The sequence below is a fragment of the Sander lucioperca genome, chromosome 6 (genome assembly GCF_008315115.2).
Source record: "Sander lucioperca isolate FBNREF2018 chromosome 6, SLUC_FBN_1.2, whole genome shotgun sequence".
Classification (NCBI taxonomy): Eukaryota; Metazoa; Chordata; class Actinopteri; order Perciformes; family Percidae; genus Sander; species Sander lucioperca.
This window is the reverse complement of record NC_050178.1, coordinates 37,519,194-37,536,556: the sequence shown is the minus strand read 5'-3', so window position 1 is coordinate 37,536,556 and position 17,363 is coordinate 37,519,194. Positions and strand designations below refer to the sequence as shown.

The 17,363-nt window shown below is 40.2% G+C and overlaps 1 protein-coding gene across 1 annotated transcript; it reads left to right on the top strand.

Moving 5' to 3' along the window:
• Positions 1–5,420: 5,420 nt before the first annotated feature.
• Positions 5,421–6,958, top strand: LOC118495357 (mas-related G-protein coupled receptor member A4-like). Its single transcript, XM_036002577.1, has 3 exons — positions 5,421–5,729; positions 6,084–6,271; positions 6,427–6,958. The coding sequence occupies exons 1-3, from the start codon at positions 5,421–5,423 to the stop codon at positions 6,956–6,958; spliced, it is 1,029 nt and encodes a 342-aa protein (XP_035858470.1).
• Positions 6,959–17,363: the final 10,405 nt, after the last annotated feature.

Genomic DNA, 17,363 nt, shown 5'->3' with positions numbered 1-17,363 from the left:
GTTGGACATCGAACAGGCAAAGATAGACTACGAAGATAATGACCAATAATGTTTCACGATTTCATAAAAAATGTTAGGCTACTGCATAATTGTATATGTTGTGCTATCGAAGATGAACTACTGGTGATGGTAATGGGATAATAATAACTTTGTGTCAAGCGTTAGCCTACTTTATAATAATAAAGTATCCTACCGCGTTTGATGGCTTACAATGTTTTTACATGATTGAAGCTAAATTACAAGTAAATAGCCTATAGGCCTACTGTATAATTTCATTTGTGTTTCTTGAGTGTAATGTAAACATTACAAAATGCCAGATGACACCAATAAAGTTACATGTACGTCTCATTATTTCATAATATTGGCCGTTATGATCTCATTAGACATTATTGCAATTTATCCTAATAGTTTGCAAATTGCACTCGTTTACACTATTTACAATGTGTAGGCTTATTTATGTCCTGATAATTATGTGAGATATTGACAACTGTTCTCATGATAATCAAAGGAATCAACATCAACGTCAGCATCACCGCGTCTGATATCTCTCAGGCGATTGTGGCCACATCAAAGAAGCAGAAACCTCCGCGGAGGAGGCCATGTCCACGATGTCTCTTGACATCGCAAAGTGAAGTGCAGTATTGTGCACAGTGCCCTGTAGCAAAAAGAACAATTTTTTTTTTCAGTTCACAGTTCAGTTGTCAAGCATGTGGACTGTATGCATCATTTGCTCACACACAGTACCTGGACAGTCCATTCTGCCATCACTTAGTGAAAAGAGCAAAAATACATTAATTAGAATCACAGGTTATACACCATCACAGCTAACTACAAGCATATAAATGTAATGGTGATTAACAAATATGCAACACCTTACCTAGGACAACGACACTGACGCAACCGGCGTAGAATGTCCGCCCTGTTTTTTTCCCAACATTCCTGGACCGGATAAATGCTATTCGGGAGAAAGTCCTCTCAGCGACCATTGGCATTTTCATAAATTGGAAGAGGAGGGAAATCCTCCTGTAGTTGTTGCCAGTGTTGAAAAAAAAAAAGTTTAAACCATGCTTAATGTTATGAACACAATGTCCTTTTGGTTTAAATGTACATAATGTTCCCTACAGCCAGATTGAATCAAACTGACTAGCCTTAATCAACATTTGACATGCCTCATTCCAACCCAAGCTTCTAAAGATTGATTAAGTCATGAATGTCAATTTGCATACTGGAGAAAGACTCATGGTCCTCACAGGAAAGGTAACTGTTGCTTTGGCCTTTTGGGGAGCCACTCCCTGTTGGGCCAGACTGATTAGAACAAAGGAAATGCATATCTCTGTAAACTTGAGTAGAATTGGCACTACCATGATAAATTACCCTTGTCTTGACCTGGAGCAACTTGACAATTCAGAGGTAACACCTTTTGTCTTGAGAGACATCTGACCAATAACGAAGGTTTTCATTTGAGGAACCACCCTCAACTTTTTTAGGATAAATTTGGAAACGTCACAATGATTCAGGACTGTTTGAATGTGTCTCCCGAAGGGGAGGCATGTTTTGCAGTCCACTGCTGGCAGTGTTTTATTGATGTATTGTTTTGTCATGTCACAAGACTGGTCTGATGTAATTCCTGAAGAGGAGGCATGTCATTCAGTCCGCTGTCAGCTGCAGTGCAACATTTGATTTTGTCTTGTCATTTTCACCATGTTGTTTAATAAATCTTTTTGTTTAACTTTCAATTGGACCCAAGCCTTTCTCCTTCCTCCTCAGAAATCAAACGATCACGTTGTGTGCTTTTATATTTTCTAACACCAGAAAGTAGAGTATCTGTAGCCAGCATGAAGTCACCCCCCTGCATGCTGTACTTCAATACTGGCTGTGAGTTCCATTTCCACAGAGTATCCAAAGGAGCATAACTGCATCAAGATATACAGTACAAAAAGAAAAAGAAAAAAAATATATATTTTTAAACACAAAACACTTGCACATATTTGGTCACAGTCATGTCAAACTTGTAGAATAGCTTTAGCACAAAAACCCACGAATGCATAAGTACTGTAAAGGTCATTAGCTCTTGCCAATAGCTGAGCTATTTGTATGCAAATGTTTTCACACCTCTACCGGTTACAACCAGTTTACTCAGTCTCCTACCGTACATGCATGTTTGGGTAGGGTCCAACTGACATTGAGAAGTGAAGTAGCTCATCTAATCTTACCCATTCCAAAATCATAATCTTTGACATACTTTCCACGTAGTTGCACTTCTGTAGTGGCAGCATCAAGTACATGGCGAGCCTATGGAGGTTGTTATTGTAGGTGATGTTGGCACTTTTCCCCACCAGGTCTTCCTCACAGAGAACTCATTCTTGTTCTTGTGATTCCAAGTCAGGAGGATTGGGTGTAGCTACATCAAGCACAGCTTCATCTAAGCTTATTTCAGCAAGATCGTTTGTGTTGACACGACCAGTACTATGTATAGAAGCAGAGTATATGAACATTGATTACCTACTCAACAAAAACTAGAACACCATATATACTCCAAAAATGTTGCATTCAAGTGACATTGAAAGTAGTGTAAAGTTGTGAGAATGAACCCAGCATTAGTTGAACCCAAAATGTAACTACTAAGTGAAATGTAACGTAGCTGAAGAAAAGGAACAAAATCCTCATCCGAGCTGCCCCATCCTTCCAGTCCTTGTGTGAAGGATTCACCCAACAATCATGCATTTCAATGCTGTACAAGAGGAACACAGATGAACATCAGATTTTAGGGACATGTCAGTGGAAGGCAATTAACCAGAACAGCACATTACTTACAAGCTGTTCCTCAAGTCATTGAGATCCCCTTCATCCGGAGAGTCATGTTCTTCCGCAATGCTCAGAGAATGCATGCTGCAATCAGAGTCAAAGTAATTATATATATATATATATATATATGTTTACATGTGTTTGTGTTCCAATGAAAATACACTACATCATAGGTTTAGAGGGAAAGCAATCTCACCTGGATTCCAAAACATAAACCTCTTCTGTCTTTGGGACCAATGGCTGGGCATCAGGTACAGGGAAATCATCCCTAATTGAAAAGATGAATGGTTAGTTTACAATGTTCTATGTCTGCCTGAATTATTAGGCTAGAGCAGAAAAACATACAGATCACAGTCTGACTCCTCTGTTATACTGGACACACTTTAGTGGTCTTTTGTGACCCTTGCTGGGTGTAGACATAACTTGCTGATGCTGGTATCTAGAATAAAAGGGCAAGATCAGTATATCCTCTACAACATAAGTAGTACTGAACAAGCGTAATCAGGGTGAAACTAGGTATGAATTCCTGGTTTCCGTATTGTGTAATTGACTTGTAAAAAGCACAATTTCAAGTAAAGGTACAGTCGGGAAGTTCACTGTTAGCCAGCTAAAGTTTGCATATGCACATTACACATGCCATACGAAATCGGAACCACACAAAGCACTACGTGATAAATACACCTCACAAGACCTGAGTTCAGCTGGTAAACTTTCTCGTGTGGCAAGCTAGCCAAATAAACATGAATGTGACCTGACGAAAAAACACGTAATATAATAGATAATAGTATAGATAATAGATAGCTAGCTAGACATATGTGGAAATTAGTGGACTGGTCTTATTATCAACAATGGATGAATGAAAAACCCTCGTAAAAACTGACATACAACAAGCAAGTGCAACAACATACAACATAGAAGAGTTTTCAAATAAGGGATTTACTTACTAGTCCATCAACAAGAACGGCAGGTCAGCATCGCTGTTGCATCCTTTGCTGCTTTTTAGCTCTCGCCAACGAGTGAAAGCCTGACCGAGTGGGCCTCTTGTCCAGTTCCTCACGCGGTCATTTTCTCGTTTTCTTTTCCTTGACTCTTCAGACCGCGCTTTCTTTGTTTTCTTCATTGACTCTGCCATGATTCACGTCTGAAATGCGTGCTAGGGTCTTCCATAGAGGCTGTTTGTTATTATTGTTGATGTCGTGCCATAATGCAATTTGTGATTCTTGTGAGATTTGGCGGGGCGCTACCTGCCAAACCTGCATTGCTGGTTTTGCCAGCGGCGTACCCCGTACTTTGCTATCCGGATGATTCGCCCTACTACTGTTTCACTTCCATGTTTGTCAGCCTGGACAGCCTCCCTGTCTAGCACATGACATATTTAAAGGGGTTATAGACAATAGCCTCTTTCCGACCAAGTAGTTACAGGAACGTAGTTATAGGAACAGTCCACTTCTAAACTGTTCTACTAACTACTCTCCCCCAAAACTGTTTTTTTCCATTTGCATTCGCACTGGCCAAGTGGCCATAGGGACTGGCCTTTTGTTATTATAATCACAGCCATCTAACCACCACTATGCAGGAAAGGGAAAAGGGACCCTGCCCTGAAGTAGGAGGTGAAAGAGTTACAAGAACTGTGGTCAGAGGAACTTAATAATCCCCAAATTGGTCCGCTCTGCAGACACACCTGATCAGTCAGAGAGGCTTCTCCTGCAGACACACCTGATCAGTCAGCGAGGCGTCTCCTAGTGACAACGGATTCTTAAATAAACCTGGATACAAAGGCTTTGCCACGGCGATCGGGAAAAAAGCCGGTGAGTAGGGGAAACCGGGGAAGGCTGTAACATGTTTGACATTTCATGTCTTTATCTTGGACTTCTGTAAAGCCGCGGTGCGTTTAAAACAGAGCTGGCCCTAAACAATGTAGTGCCCAAGGCAGGGTTTGCGCTTAGGCCCTCCCGTCATCCCGAAAAAAAAGGGACGGGGACGATGAGCATTTATTTTGGGACCAATTTCGACCGATAGTTGAAAGAAAAAAACCTGCTACCATTGCAATGAAGGGCAATGAAAAAGAAACTGCATGCACGTTTTGTGTAGCACTTTAAACATTTCATGTCATGTATCTTGGACTTCTTGCCGCGATGCGTTTAGAACAGAGCCGGCCCTAAACAATTTGGTGCCCAAGGTGCATCTAGTTTTGCACCTCTTTTTAAAAATCTTAACTAATGGTAGTCATTTTGTTGTCTTTTGCGGTCGCTGTAATTTCGAAAGATATCATACAAACCTGTTTATGCGAATACGTTTTCTCATGAACAGTTCCTATGATATCCAATGATAACACGATGAGGTTTGAGGTGACAGTCTGGACAGTTTAGGGTTAGCAGACAAAAGGTAACCATCCTGCAGCGACAACAGTTAACGAAACAACTACAAAAAGACACAAAACAACCTTTAATAAGACAGAAAACTATCACACAAACAATGCACAAAAACTACAAAACTACACATCTGCTCAAACAAACGTTCCTGAAACATTTACATGCTAAAATGTTGATTTATTCAAAACCTTTGAACTCCTTTCTATAACCTGATCTCCTTATGTACAGGTTTCCCTCTGAAAAATGGACAATAACAACACTTCACAGGACAACTTTCCAACCAACAGCATTTCATTTCCAGAGAGCATCCCTTTAGGCATCCCTTTAGATATATTTCTGGGCGAGTCAATAGACAGACCTCAAGACATCAGCCTCCCAAGCTCTGATATTTACACCAGCATATTTACCTCAGGCTCCCATAATCTCACCAACAGCACCTTCAGCTACCACGATGACACTGAAGCTGTATTCATCACAGATGTGGTGATGTACATCATCATTTGCATCGGCCTTCCTTTGACCTTCGTCGCCATCTACTCTCTCTACTCTCTGGTATGAACATTAGGAATAAGATTTATTTATTCACTGTATATCTGTTAACCCAACCAACAATCTTTTCCTAACCCCTACTGTCCCGTTCTTGTCCTGTGTCACTTACTGTAAACGTCCAGTTTGTATCCCCATCCCTGATCTTTCCCTAACTCTAACTAAGTGGTTTTACCCTGCATGTTGAAAGATTAAACTTTATGGGGGCTGACCAAGTGTCAGTATTTGACGAGTTGTGCATGACAATGTGTTTCTGACAGCACAAAAGACTTTGATGAGAAATATGAAATTCAAAAAAGGCTGACTGACTGCAACTGCTGAGCAGAGAGTTCAGATTTACTTTGATTTACTTTCCTGTAGGTACAAAATGATCACGTTGCTCCCATCTACGTCATCAACCTTCTGATCTCTGACATCATCCAGCTCTGCTGCATGATCTGTGAGGTGGCACAACCTAAGAACACGATAATATACATTGTCAACAAATGTATTTGCAGCTACAGTCTAATGACCAGTGTTTGCTTCATGGTGTGCATCGCCCTGGAAAGGTATCTGTCTCATATCATAGGAATTGTTGTGCATGCATTTTTGTACAATATCATACAAACCCGTTCATGAGAATACATTGATCCAGCATGTGTAGCTCCTTCTGTGTCTGAACGTTGTATTATTGAAATCTGAAGCTGTTTATCTTGTATTTCAGGTATTTGCTGATCGTCTTCCCACTGTGGTACCGCTGCAGACGAACCATCAAGTCCACTGTGATGATCTGTGTCGTGGCCTGGGCCCTTCCTGCTCTCTACCTTTTCACTATATTTTTTGGTGGTAATTTCAATGTACCACAAATCATCGCCGTTGTCTTTCTGTTCCTTCCCTTCCCACTGCTCATATTCTTCTGCTGTGCGACTCTCAAAGTCCTGTCTGCCTCCGTCTCGATCCTGCCTGAGGAAAAACGACGAATTGTAGGAACTTTGGTCCTGATGCTGCTAATTTACATGCTGCTTTTCTTTCCCAACATCATTTTGATAATGGTAGTGAGATACACAAAAGACCAATCACAAACTAATACTCTCTTCTACCTGTCTACTGTGTTTCTTAATTTGAATCCTCTTGCAGACTTGGTTCTGTATATTTTCATGAAGAAAGGGGCCCTAGACAAGATTTTGGCCTCCTTACGTTGTTGCAGAAAGGAAGTGAAAGATATTTCTATTATTTTAGACATGTATTTTACCTAAAGGTGTCATATTATTCATGTAATAGTATAAATGTCTCATGTGCCTCTGTGTGTATGTGCTCGTTGCAAAAGAAGCTGTGTGCAGTCATTGAGGAAGTGGACACACCACAAATTGTCCTGGTATTATATTGATCCATATTACACCATTCTATGTTGCACTGAGCCACATTCCACTGACCCCTATAGCACAACCCATGTTATACTGACACTTATTGCACAACCCATATTACACTAATAATTGTGTCCCTTTTTATAATACACTAACTCTGTTTTAAGTCTGATATATAATAATTAGCTAAACATGATCACATGTTTGTATGTCCCTCAACCATACTTTTAAATGACTCCTAAAGATAGAAAGACTTGTGCTTTCCCTTACTGACAGTGGAATGCTATTCCAGAAACTCACTCCCTGATATGACAGGACGTTCTGTGAAAAGGCGGTCCGCCTAAATGCCAATTCACAATCACCTCTCATAGTGGCTCTAGTCACTCGAGACCCAGCAACACTGCTAGACTTTTGTTTTATAAAATCGCTCAATGGTGGAGGCGCCAGACCATGTATAACCTTGTAGATTAGGCAAGCTGATTTAAATAATTTGAAGTTAACAAACTTTAAAAACTTATATTTATCTAAAATTTGACAATGGTGATATGACGAAGGTTTCTTGTCTAATATTTTCAATGCTCTTTTGTAGCATACTTCAATTGGTCCAATAGCTGCATGACTCGTATAGGACCAACTTGTGATTCAGTACTCAATATGAGGTAGTATCATAGAATGCAGGAATGTAATTGCTGCTATATCCGTTAATGATGTACGAATACGTCTAAAATTCCGTATATTAACATTTACCGTTTTCACTACTTTTTTAACATGTTTTTTAAAGGATAGTTTCGAGTCTATTAACACTCCCAAATATTTAAATTCCTCAACATTAACTAATTCATGTCCACCCAAGCGAACTTTTACTGCGGCCACGGTTGTTTTAGGTTTACTAAAAAACATTGATACGGTCTTTTTAACATTAAGGCATAGGCACGAATCATACAGCCATGTTTGTAAGTCATTTAAAGCTAATGAAAGCTGATGGGCTGCATCACCGGCACTTTTTGCCTGTGTAAAAATTACCGTATCATCTGCATACATAATCGTGTCCACATTTTTGCACACATTGGGCAAGTTATTTACATAGAGTGAGAATAGCAATGGACCTAAAATTGATCCTTGAGGGACACCTTGAGTATAGTGAAGATAGGGCGACCTACTATTCTTTATTTGCACGCATTGTTTTCTATCTGATAAATAAGACTATTCATTTAACAGTTTGATTACTAAAGTTAAATGTTAACAGTCTAGACAAGAGCTTAAGGTGATTCATAGTATCAAACGCACGCTTAAAATCAACAAAAACAGCTGCGACATAACTGCTTTTGTCTAAATAAGACTTCACCTTCTCAACAAAAACACAGACAGCCGTTTCAGTTGAGTGAAGACAACGAAATCCAAATTGCATTGGATGCAAACCCGGAATGGAATCATTAAGATGTGCAATAATAGAGTTAGCGACCCACTTTTCTGCTATTTTTGAGAAGACAGGAAGTATGCTAATAGGTCGATAATTAGCAGGATCCAATTTTTCACCCGATTTATATATTGGTGTGACATTTGCCACCTTCCAGCTCAAAGGGACGACTGCCTGCGCGATTGATAAATTAATAAGATGGGTCACAGGCACCAAGATACAGGATTTATAATGCTTCAGAAGATTAGTATCAAATCCAAACACATCCCTTGCTTTAGAACTTTTCAATTTTGAGATTATGTTTTCTACTTCATTTTCTGTAATTATTTGAATGTTAAACTTTGAATTTTGAGGTAAGGCATCTATATGGGGGTCTATATTGCCACTATTTAGTTGTGAATCACACGAATTAGAAAACAGTTGTGCAATTTCATCAATGGTACTTTGAAAGTACTCATTCAATTTAGTTGCTAGGCTGAGAGGCTCTGATACCAATTCATTGGCAAATTTGAGTTCAAGGTCTTTATCAGCATTGTGCTTACTTTTACCAAGAAGTTTGTTTATATTTTCCCAAATTAGCTTACAATTTTGCCACTTTCAAAGTTTGTGTGACTTTATTCCTCGCGGATACAAAATTTAATCGATCAGTAATTAATCCAGATTGTAATGATTTTTTAAGTAATTTGTCTCTGAGTGTCATAAGCTGTTTACACTCACTATTGATCCAAGGCAAGGAATAAACTTGTTTCTTTAAATGACCCACTTTCTGAAACTGAGACAGAACCCCTTTAATAGAGGAGTATAGTAGATCACAACATGTATTAGTGTCATCACAAGATAGTATGCTAGACCAATCAAGACTATTTAAAACCTCAGTTAAACATTGTTCTTGGCTCTTTGGAATAAATGTTTGTTTTATATTAGTGCTTTTACTAACACTTCTCAATCGTTTTTTAGTCAGCTTTCTATAAAAGAATATGGCATTGTGGTCAGACAAGCCAGTCAGGAAATTGTATGTTTTTATCATTCTATCTATTTTGTTAGAGAACACCAGGTCTATTAGAGTTTTAGAGTGATTTGTTATTCTAGTGGGATCACTGATCATTTGTATTAATCCAAAATTATCTGTAATTTCTTTCAGTTTCTTTCTGTCACTTTTGTTGTCCCAATTTACATTTAAGTCTCCCATTAGAATAACCTCATTATTAAAGTCACAACAACCCAGAAGTGTCTTAAATTGATCATAAAAATCTACTTTTGCTGAAGGTGGTCGATAAAGACATAAAATAGTAAATGACATTTCTGCTGAGAGTGACACTTTAACTCCAAAACATTCAATTGTGATTTCATTAGGCCAAATTATTTGTGTACATTTTAAAGAATCATTCATATACAGTAACACCCCTCCCCCCTTTCCTTGATGCCTATCCTTTCTAAAGACATTGTAGCCTTGTAATGATACCACTGCTTGTGGAGAAGTGGGTTTAAGCCAAGTTTCTGAAAGTCCCATGAAATCTACATTTGAGTTAATGAGAAGATGCTCCAATTGTTCCCTCTTAGGGGCCATACTGCGTATGTTCAGATGGCCACCTAGGAACCCTTTGTTTTTACACTGTGGATCCCATATAGTCCTGGCTTGATTAAGAGTCTGAAATAACTTACATGATCGATGTTTTTTAAATACAGGGTTCCTCTGTGTACACATGGGTGTGATTGGTTGTGGTGATATACTGGGCTTAGTTGTAAGAGGGTCCTTTAATGGTGGTGTTAGCCCAGGGAGCTGCTGTAGCCCCAGTAGCAGTGGTGGTGCTAGCCCAGGGAGCCACTGTAGCCCAGGTAGCAGAGGTGGAACCATCCCAGGAAGCCGCTGCAGCCCAGGGAGCCACCGCAGCCCCGGCAGCAGTGGCGGTGCCAGCCCAGGGAGCAGAGGTGGAATTATCCCAGGAAGCTGCTGCAGCCCAGATAGCAGAGATGGTATTAACCCAGGGAGCTGCTGTAACCCAGGTAACTGTGATGATATTTGACCAGGCAGCTGCTGTAATCCAGGTTGCAGTGGTGGTATTAGCCCAGAGAAATGCTGTAGCCCAGGTAGCAGAGGTAAAGTTAGCCCAGGAGGCTGCTGTAGCCCAGGTAGCAGAGGTGGTATTAGCCCAGGGAACTGCTGTAGCCCAGTTAGCAAAGATGGTGTTAGCCCAGGGAACAGCTGTAGCTGTAGCACAGGACTTAAAACAGGTCCAGGGTTTTGCTCAACATCACCAGCCAGAAGTATTATCATCAAAAGATTCACAACCCCAAGTAATGATCTAGATGCTTTGATGTTTGATCAAGTTTACCTGGGGGCGGCCTAGCATATCCACAATCCAGGATTCTTGCATACAAAAGATGTTGGCTCCTCTTTGCTGGATAGAGAGTTGAGTTATCCATTTTCCTTGTACACGTTAAACTCAGGAGGAGGTAGAAAGACAGGAAAAGACCAGACAAGCATGGCAAAATCCAAGGGTTTTTGATATACTTTTGTGGCAGACACACAGGACCTGCCAAACACTGTGGCTGCACCCTGGCGGCCATCTTGCCTCCTTGATGATTGTGTGTTTCTGTGTGAGAGGTTTGCTTCAACATTAATGGCAGGAAATAGCCTGTAGGAATGTGTATTTAGGCCTCGGTCAAAAGGTCACAAGATGATGAGAAGGAAGGAAGGTGAGGGGTTTCAGTCAACCCATTTGGAAAATGAACAGATGCCTTGCCATCCTGGGGTGGCGATGGAGCAACCCCCACATCCTGATGACACAAGAGGAGGACACACCCCAGAGAGAATAAAGGATTTGGACTTTTGTGAAACATGGCTCATAACTTGGTGGACACGAGGAGTCACAGTTATGGCCCGCATGTATAGGCCTGCATGTGTATTTGTATATTTTAAAATACTGTTACTAAAGAAGTGTTAACCTTATTTAAACGTCTCAGTGATTCTTCAAGGTTTCTGGTCTTTTGGGTCATCAACGAATACGTTGGGGATTAGAATTTAGAGAGATTAATGGAGTCAGATTTTCTCTGGCCTTTGGGCTTTCCACTTTTTACGAAAAATCCCTTACAGAAGACAAAGATATCAGCAGTTTGGAAAACAACACTAACAGTGAGAACAAAAAAAAAGTGGAATCAGGCTGCATTTACACTGCTACGTTTTGGTTTTGGAGACAAAAACGATCTCCATGCACACGATAGTTTTATATCCAGTAGCAGAACTAATCTCCATGCATATTAACACGTCTGACAACACATATCATGTGACCATTCTCACACACTGGGCAACCCAAACGCTCATCAATGCTAACCCATGCTAGCATATGCTATCATGCTATGATGGTAGTTTTGGTTCAAATCAAACGTTACTTTACTTCCTGAAAGTTACCACGTGACGCAGAACGTGACGTAGCTCTGTTTGTTCCGTAAAGTTAAAGTGCTTTTGTTACTTGCTTCTTGTCTTTTCTGCCTTTACTGTTGGCTCTCCTGTTTCTTCTGCTTCTGCTGTGTGTTTCTGCTGAATTTGCTGTGTTTTTGGCAAGAATTTTGTGGTCTCACTAAGGTTGTGACTAAGGGTGCATTCCAAAAAAAACCCGTAACTCGTGTTTTCACAACCTTCTTCCCGTGAAAGTGCCCTGGAACGGCAGTCAAACCCGTAACTTACTACCTGTGAAGTCGTACCAGGTCGTTGTACTCCCAGTTACAGTTTTTGACGTCACACACACATAAACAACAATGGCGACCCCAGATGATGCTGTACAGAAGCCGGTGATTAACGGTGAGAAATAGAAATAAATAGACATAAATAGGCAACGTAAAGTAATTCCGCACATTGTAATCAAAACAATACTCATACGATTGTGTACTACTCAACCCAGTCTCACGGCAGTTTGTGATGGCATCACGAAAAGAAATCTATTAGATCTTGATACCATCAGGATATTTTGAAGATTTTCTAAGTTTTTTAAACTAATGTATTTTAATGGGAAGCATCTTTCGTGATCACAGCACGATTCTTTTTGCATGTCGGGCTGCAGAAGAGAAGCTGTATACAGCTTTGCTATTATTGGTATTTTTAGCCCAATAACCGCTGTTTTAATCAACATTTATTCACCAGATCTTATCATGGTTTATATGCATTTCTTTTAATGTTATTATTTCGATCTATTTCGGCCAGGGAAGCTGGATTGCTTTGTTGTTCATTGATATTTTTAAAACTATAACGCTACATCTATCAACATTTATTTAGATGTTATCATGATATGTATTTCTTTATTTTAATGATATTATTTCGGTCTTATTACCGTTGAAATATTACAGTATGCTGTAAGACAGAACACAATATGATCCGAGCTGGGCGCATGTAAAGCCCATATCCCACAATGCAATGCGGGCATTCATATCAGAGAATCGGGCAGCGATCAGCGGGTTTTTAACGACAGTATTGCTTCAGTTTACATATATATAATCAGTGGTTTTGTCACCAGCACAACAAGTTGCTCAGCTTTGTTCCAGTAACTTATGCACCGTAATAACGTTTAAAAAAATCAGCTGAAGACTCCGGAAGTGACGTAGTAATTACCGCTCCGCGGATAGGAAAGATACAAATACATAATATTCGTAATATTGATGTTTTTGTCTAATATTGTATTAGAGGATTTAAACAATAAAGATAACAATAATAATAAAATACAGTTTCATGTGTTTGTCTCATGTACTGTTTGCTCAGTCGGCTGGCAGGTGGCGGCAATCTGAAATGGAATGAAGCCTATTCACGGCAGAGAGTAGAAACAGCAGGAGTCGAACAAGTCCAGCAGCCCACCCCGGAAGAACTGCAATGCTATGACTTTTTTTGTTATTTTTCAACATACTATACTTTGACTTCATTAAGACTTTTTTCGACATACTATACTATGACTTTATTATGACTTTTTTCGACATACAATACTATACTATACTATACTATGACTCTTTCATAGTATAGTGGTATGTGGGTGGCAATAGCTCAGCCCGTAGGGAGTTGGGTTGGGAACCTGAGGGTCGCTTGTTCAAGTCCCTGTACGGACTGAAATACATAGGTGGACTGGTAGCTGGAGAGGTGACAGTTCACCTCCTGGGCACTGCCAAGGCATGTAGTGTGTGTGTGTGTGTGTTTGTGTGTGTGTATTTCAGGCCTGTGCGGAATGTGTAATAACAACAGAGTGTAATTTCCCCATTGGGGAACAATAAAGAGTATTAATTAAATGACTATTTTTCGACATATTATACTATGAGTTTTTGACTTTTTTGACATACTGTACTATGACTTTTTATGACTGTTTTTTTGACAAACTATACTATGAGTTTTTGACTTTTTTCGACATACTACACTATGACTTTTTCATGACTTTTTTCGACATACTATACTATGACTTTGTTATGACTTAATGCCGGTGTGAACAACAAATAATAGAATGAAAACAACCATTGGAACGTTCAGGAATACCTCACCAAGATGAGGAGCTGTCTCAACTGGTGTTTCATAATCTGAGGTGAAAGGATCAAACCCCACTTCTATCTTGAGAGTTTTTAATTATTAATTTATTTAATTATTATGATGTGAACCATAAATACAACTTTGAACCACTTCATTACAAGCTTTACACACAGCTCAGCAAGATAAGCTGCTGGAGATCTGATGAAGATTGGAGGTTTAGGGTTCAACCGTTTTAAAGGATTGTGGTTTTAAGGTCTAACAATGAAAATGTAAAAGCCAAATGGATATGGAAACAACACAAAAGTGTATCAGAGCACATAGCTCAGTGTGATAGGCTGCTGGTTTGAAGGCTACTCTGGTTGTGGGCTCAAATCTTATGAGGTGCAGTTAGTTTTTTTAACATAGAGTTTATTTAAGTTTTGTATTAACAATTTGGCTGTTAATTATAAGGACACATTGGATTGACATACTATACTATGACTTACTGAATTATTACTTTTTTATCACTTTTTTCGACATACTATACAATTGCTTTATTATGACTTTTTTCAACATACAGAGACTCAAAACAGCCACCAAGAGACACAAAAGAGAATCAAAACCTGTAATCCGTCCACAGCTGCAGGATATTTGGAGCTTCAAATAGCAGCTATTAATTGATATGATATTATTTTAGAATATTCAAAAGTTCTTTATGTGGCATTCATTTTTTCTAGGACTTTAAATGTGAGTTTTAACACATTTTTAATAGTTTTAAATCAAAACCAGGGGCCTTGTTTATAAAACCTATTAAGCAAGAAAAAGTTGCGTGAAGCAGGGTGAAATTTGCTGTCGTAACATTCCTCGCAAAAGTCGGGATTTATAAAAAATGTCCATGCGTAAAAATGTGCCCAGTTTTCCGCAACCTTTTGACCATGCGTGTGATCGTGCGTAACGCTCCCAAGGTTTTGTAGACTGCGTTTTAGTGAACTCCGATGGTATCCCCGCTTTCCGAACCCAACCTAGTTTTTGTTTTCCTGAACCCAACAATCCCGTTCTTTCCAAGCCGACCCAGAGCCGGTCGCGGCGCCCGGCGAGGGGCTGCCAGCAACAGGGAGAGGCAGGGGATCGTCCCACACCGTGCAGCGGAGGAAATGCGCTTTTCCTTCGCTGCTCTCCCTGTGAAATGCGCCTCGTACAACGGGGAGAGGCAGGGAATCCTCCCACACCGTGCAGCGGACGCTAAAGGAGACTTTTAGCATCAATAGGCACCTGACCAAACGTCCGTATTTTACGAGATGGGAGTGAGAATCTGTTAATGTGAGCACACTCTTAATTTTAATAATAAAGATTATGCTATTTATTTATTTATTTATTTAACCCTAACCCAATTCGGTCGGTGCCTAAAAAGTGTTGAATTCTGTACCCAACCTTTACATAAAATGTGAGTGCAGTCCTGTAAAATGTGTGAGATATAAGTAAAGTTCAACACGTCACAAAGAGTCACACGGTGGAGTCACTTATGTGAAAGGTTTCGAGCATCCTGTCCAGCTCTCAGAAAATCTCAGTGCTACATATCGTTCCAAATCACCTGTGTGAGGAATCTCACATCTGCCTGCTAATTGATAGCTGCAGTGTTGTGTGTGTGTGTGTGTGTGTGTGTGTGTGTGTGTGTGTGTGTGTGTGTGTGTGTTTGTGTGTGTGTATGCGAGTTGGGGGTTAGTTAGTTCCTCACATGGCAGTATCTGAAATCATTTTGTTTTATGACAGTAGTGACACAAATGTTTCTGCAAACCCAGCAACAACTCAACTCCACCCAGCTCTGACAGGTTGACCTCCTTCGGAGACACTTCAGTGTTTAGCTGACTGGGACTTTATGTACTCCACTCTGACAGGACGGCTGAAAAAGCGTCCAAAAAGGGACAAAAAACATCCAAAAAGCGGCAAAAAATATCCAAAAAAGCATTTATAAGTGTTTATAGAGCATCAACAAGGCACCAAAAAAGCATCCAAGCATCCAAAATAGTATAGAGAAAGCATTAAAACACTTAAAAAGAATCCCAAAAAGTGTTTAAAATAAGGTGTTTATGTACTCTGCTCTGACTGGACAGTTGTTTCCTGAAGTTATCGCCGTACTACACACGACAGCTGTTCATTTTCTGTTATATAGTTTGTTTCAAGTTTCAAGACCTCCCCTGAAAAAAATTGCTAAAAGTGTAAAAGCAAGTAGTGCGCTTTAAGGAGAGAGTGATTATATTTCCTTTCATTGATCAATGATGCAACATGAATAACTGTGTGTGTGCGTGCGTGCGTGCGTGCGTGTAGGCTGATGGTCTGGATTGATCTGTTCGAGGTGGACATTCCGTCCCGGAAAAAAATGAAATGGGGTCTAAAAATAGACCAACGCCGCTGGTAGCCAATCAGGGAATGATGGGTGAGGTTGCAAAGGGTGTGTGTGTGTGTGTGTGTGTGTGTGTGTGTGTGTGTGTTTGTGTGTGTGTTTTGTGCTGAGTCATATTCAGGTTCCTGTCAGAACAGAAAACCCTGAGCAGCCATCATAGAGCCAACTTGCTGATGTTGTACTGAGATTATTTTAGCATGCTAGGTGGTTGAATGCCTTGTGTTCTGCAAACTGAAGGGGAGCAACAATCTCTAATCTGGTTTGGTTGAAATAAACCCTTAATTCACCCATTTACATGTGGAAATACGCTGGCTCTATACACGCTAAAAGTACTGATTATTTACATGGAGTCTGGTGGAGATATGCTGGCTCTATACACGCTAAAAGTCCTGATTATTTACATGGAGTCTGGTGGAAATATGCTGGCTCTATACACGCTAAAAGTCCTGATTATTTACATGGAGTCTGGTGGAAATATGCTGGCTCTATACACGCTAAAAGTCCTGATTATTTACATGGAGTCTACGCTGATAGTTCTGTGTTTGGTATCAACGGTACAACATGCATTACATAATCTGTTTCTTCTGCCGTTTGTTGGACATTAAATGCGCCCTTTGTAGCTGCACTTCAAACAGATTACAGGAAGTCAGCCTGCCAATGGACTGTGTTTAAAGAGTCTTTAAAATGGCAGCAGGAGAGAAATACAAAGCCTACTTCATGGACTATTTGTAGTTCAAAGCTTTATCCATCAAACACATTCTGTGTGTGTCTGGTTCTTCTAACTCAGAGTTAATCGAGTTACTGCTGTGTGTGTGTTTGTGTGTGTCTGTGTGTGTGTGTGTGTGTGTGTGTGTGTGTCGGCTCCCTGCTGTGCCATACTACACCCTACTACGCTTTGCTACGCCCTACTACGCCCTGCTGCAACGCGCTGCTATGCCCTGCCACGCCCATATTACGCCCTGATAGCTACGCCCTTCTGTGCCCTGCTATGCCCTCCCACGCC

Bases quoted from the DNA above. Each gene is read 5' to 3' on its own strand.
- LOC118495357 (XM_036002577.1), top strand. From the start codon at position 5,421: ATGGACAATAACAACACTTCACAGGACAACTTTCCAACCAACAGCATT. The intron at 5,730-6,083 runs GTATGAACATTA...ACTTTCCTGTAG, and splicing joins TCTACTCTCTCTACTCTCTG to GTACAAAATGATCACGTTGC. The intron at 6,272-6,426 runs GTATCTGTCTCA...CTTGTATTTCAG, and splicing joins GTGTGCATCGCCCTGGAAAG to GTATTTGCTGATCGTCTTCC.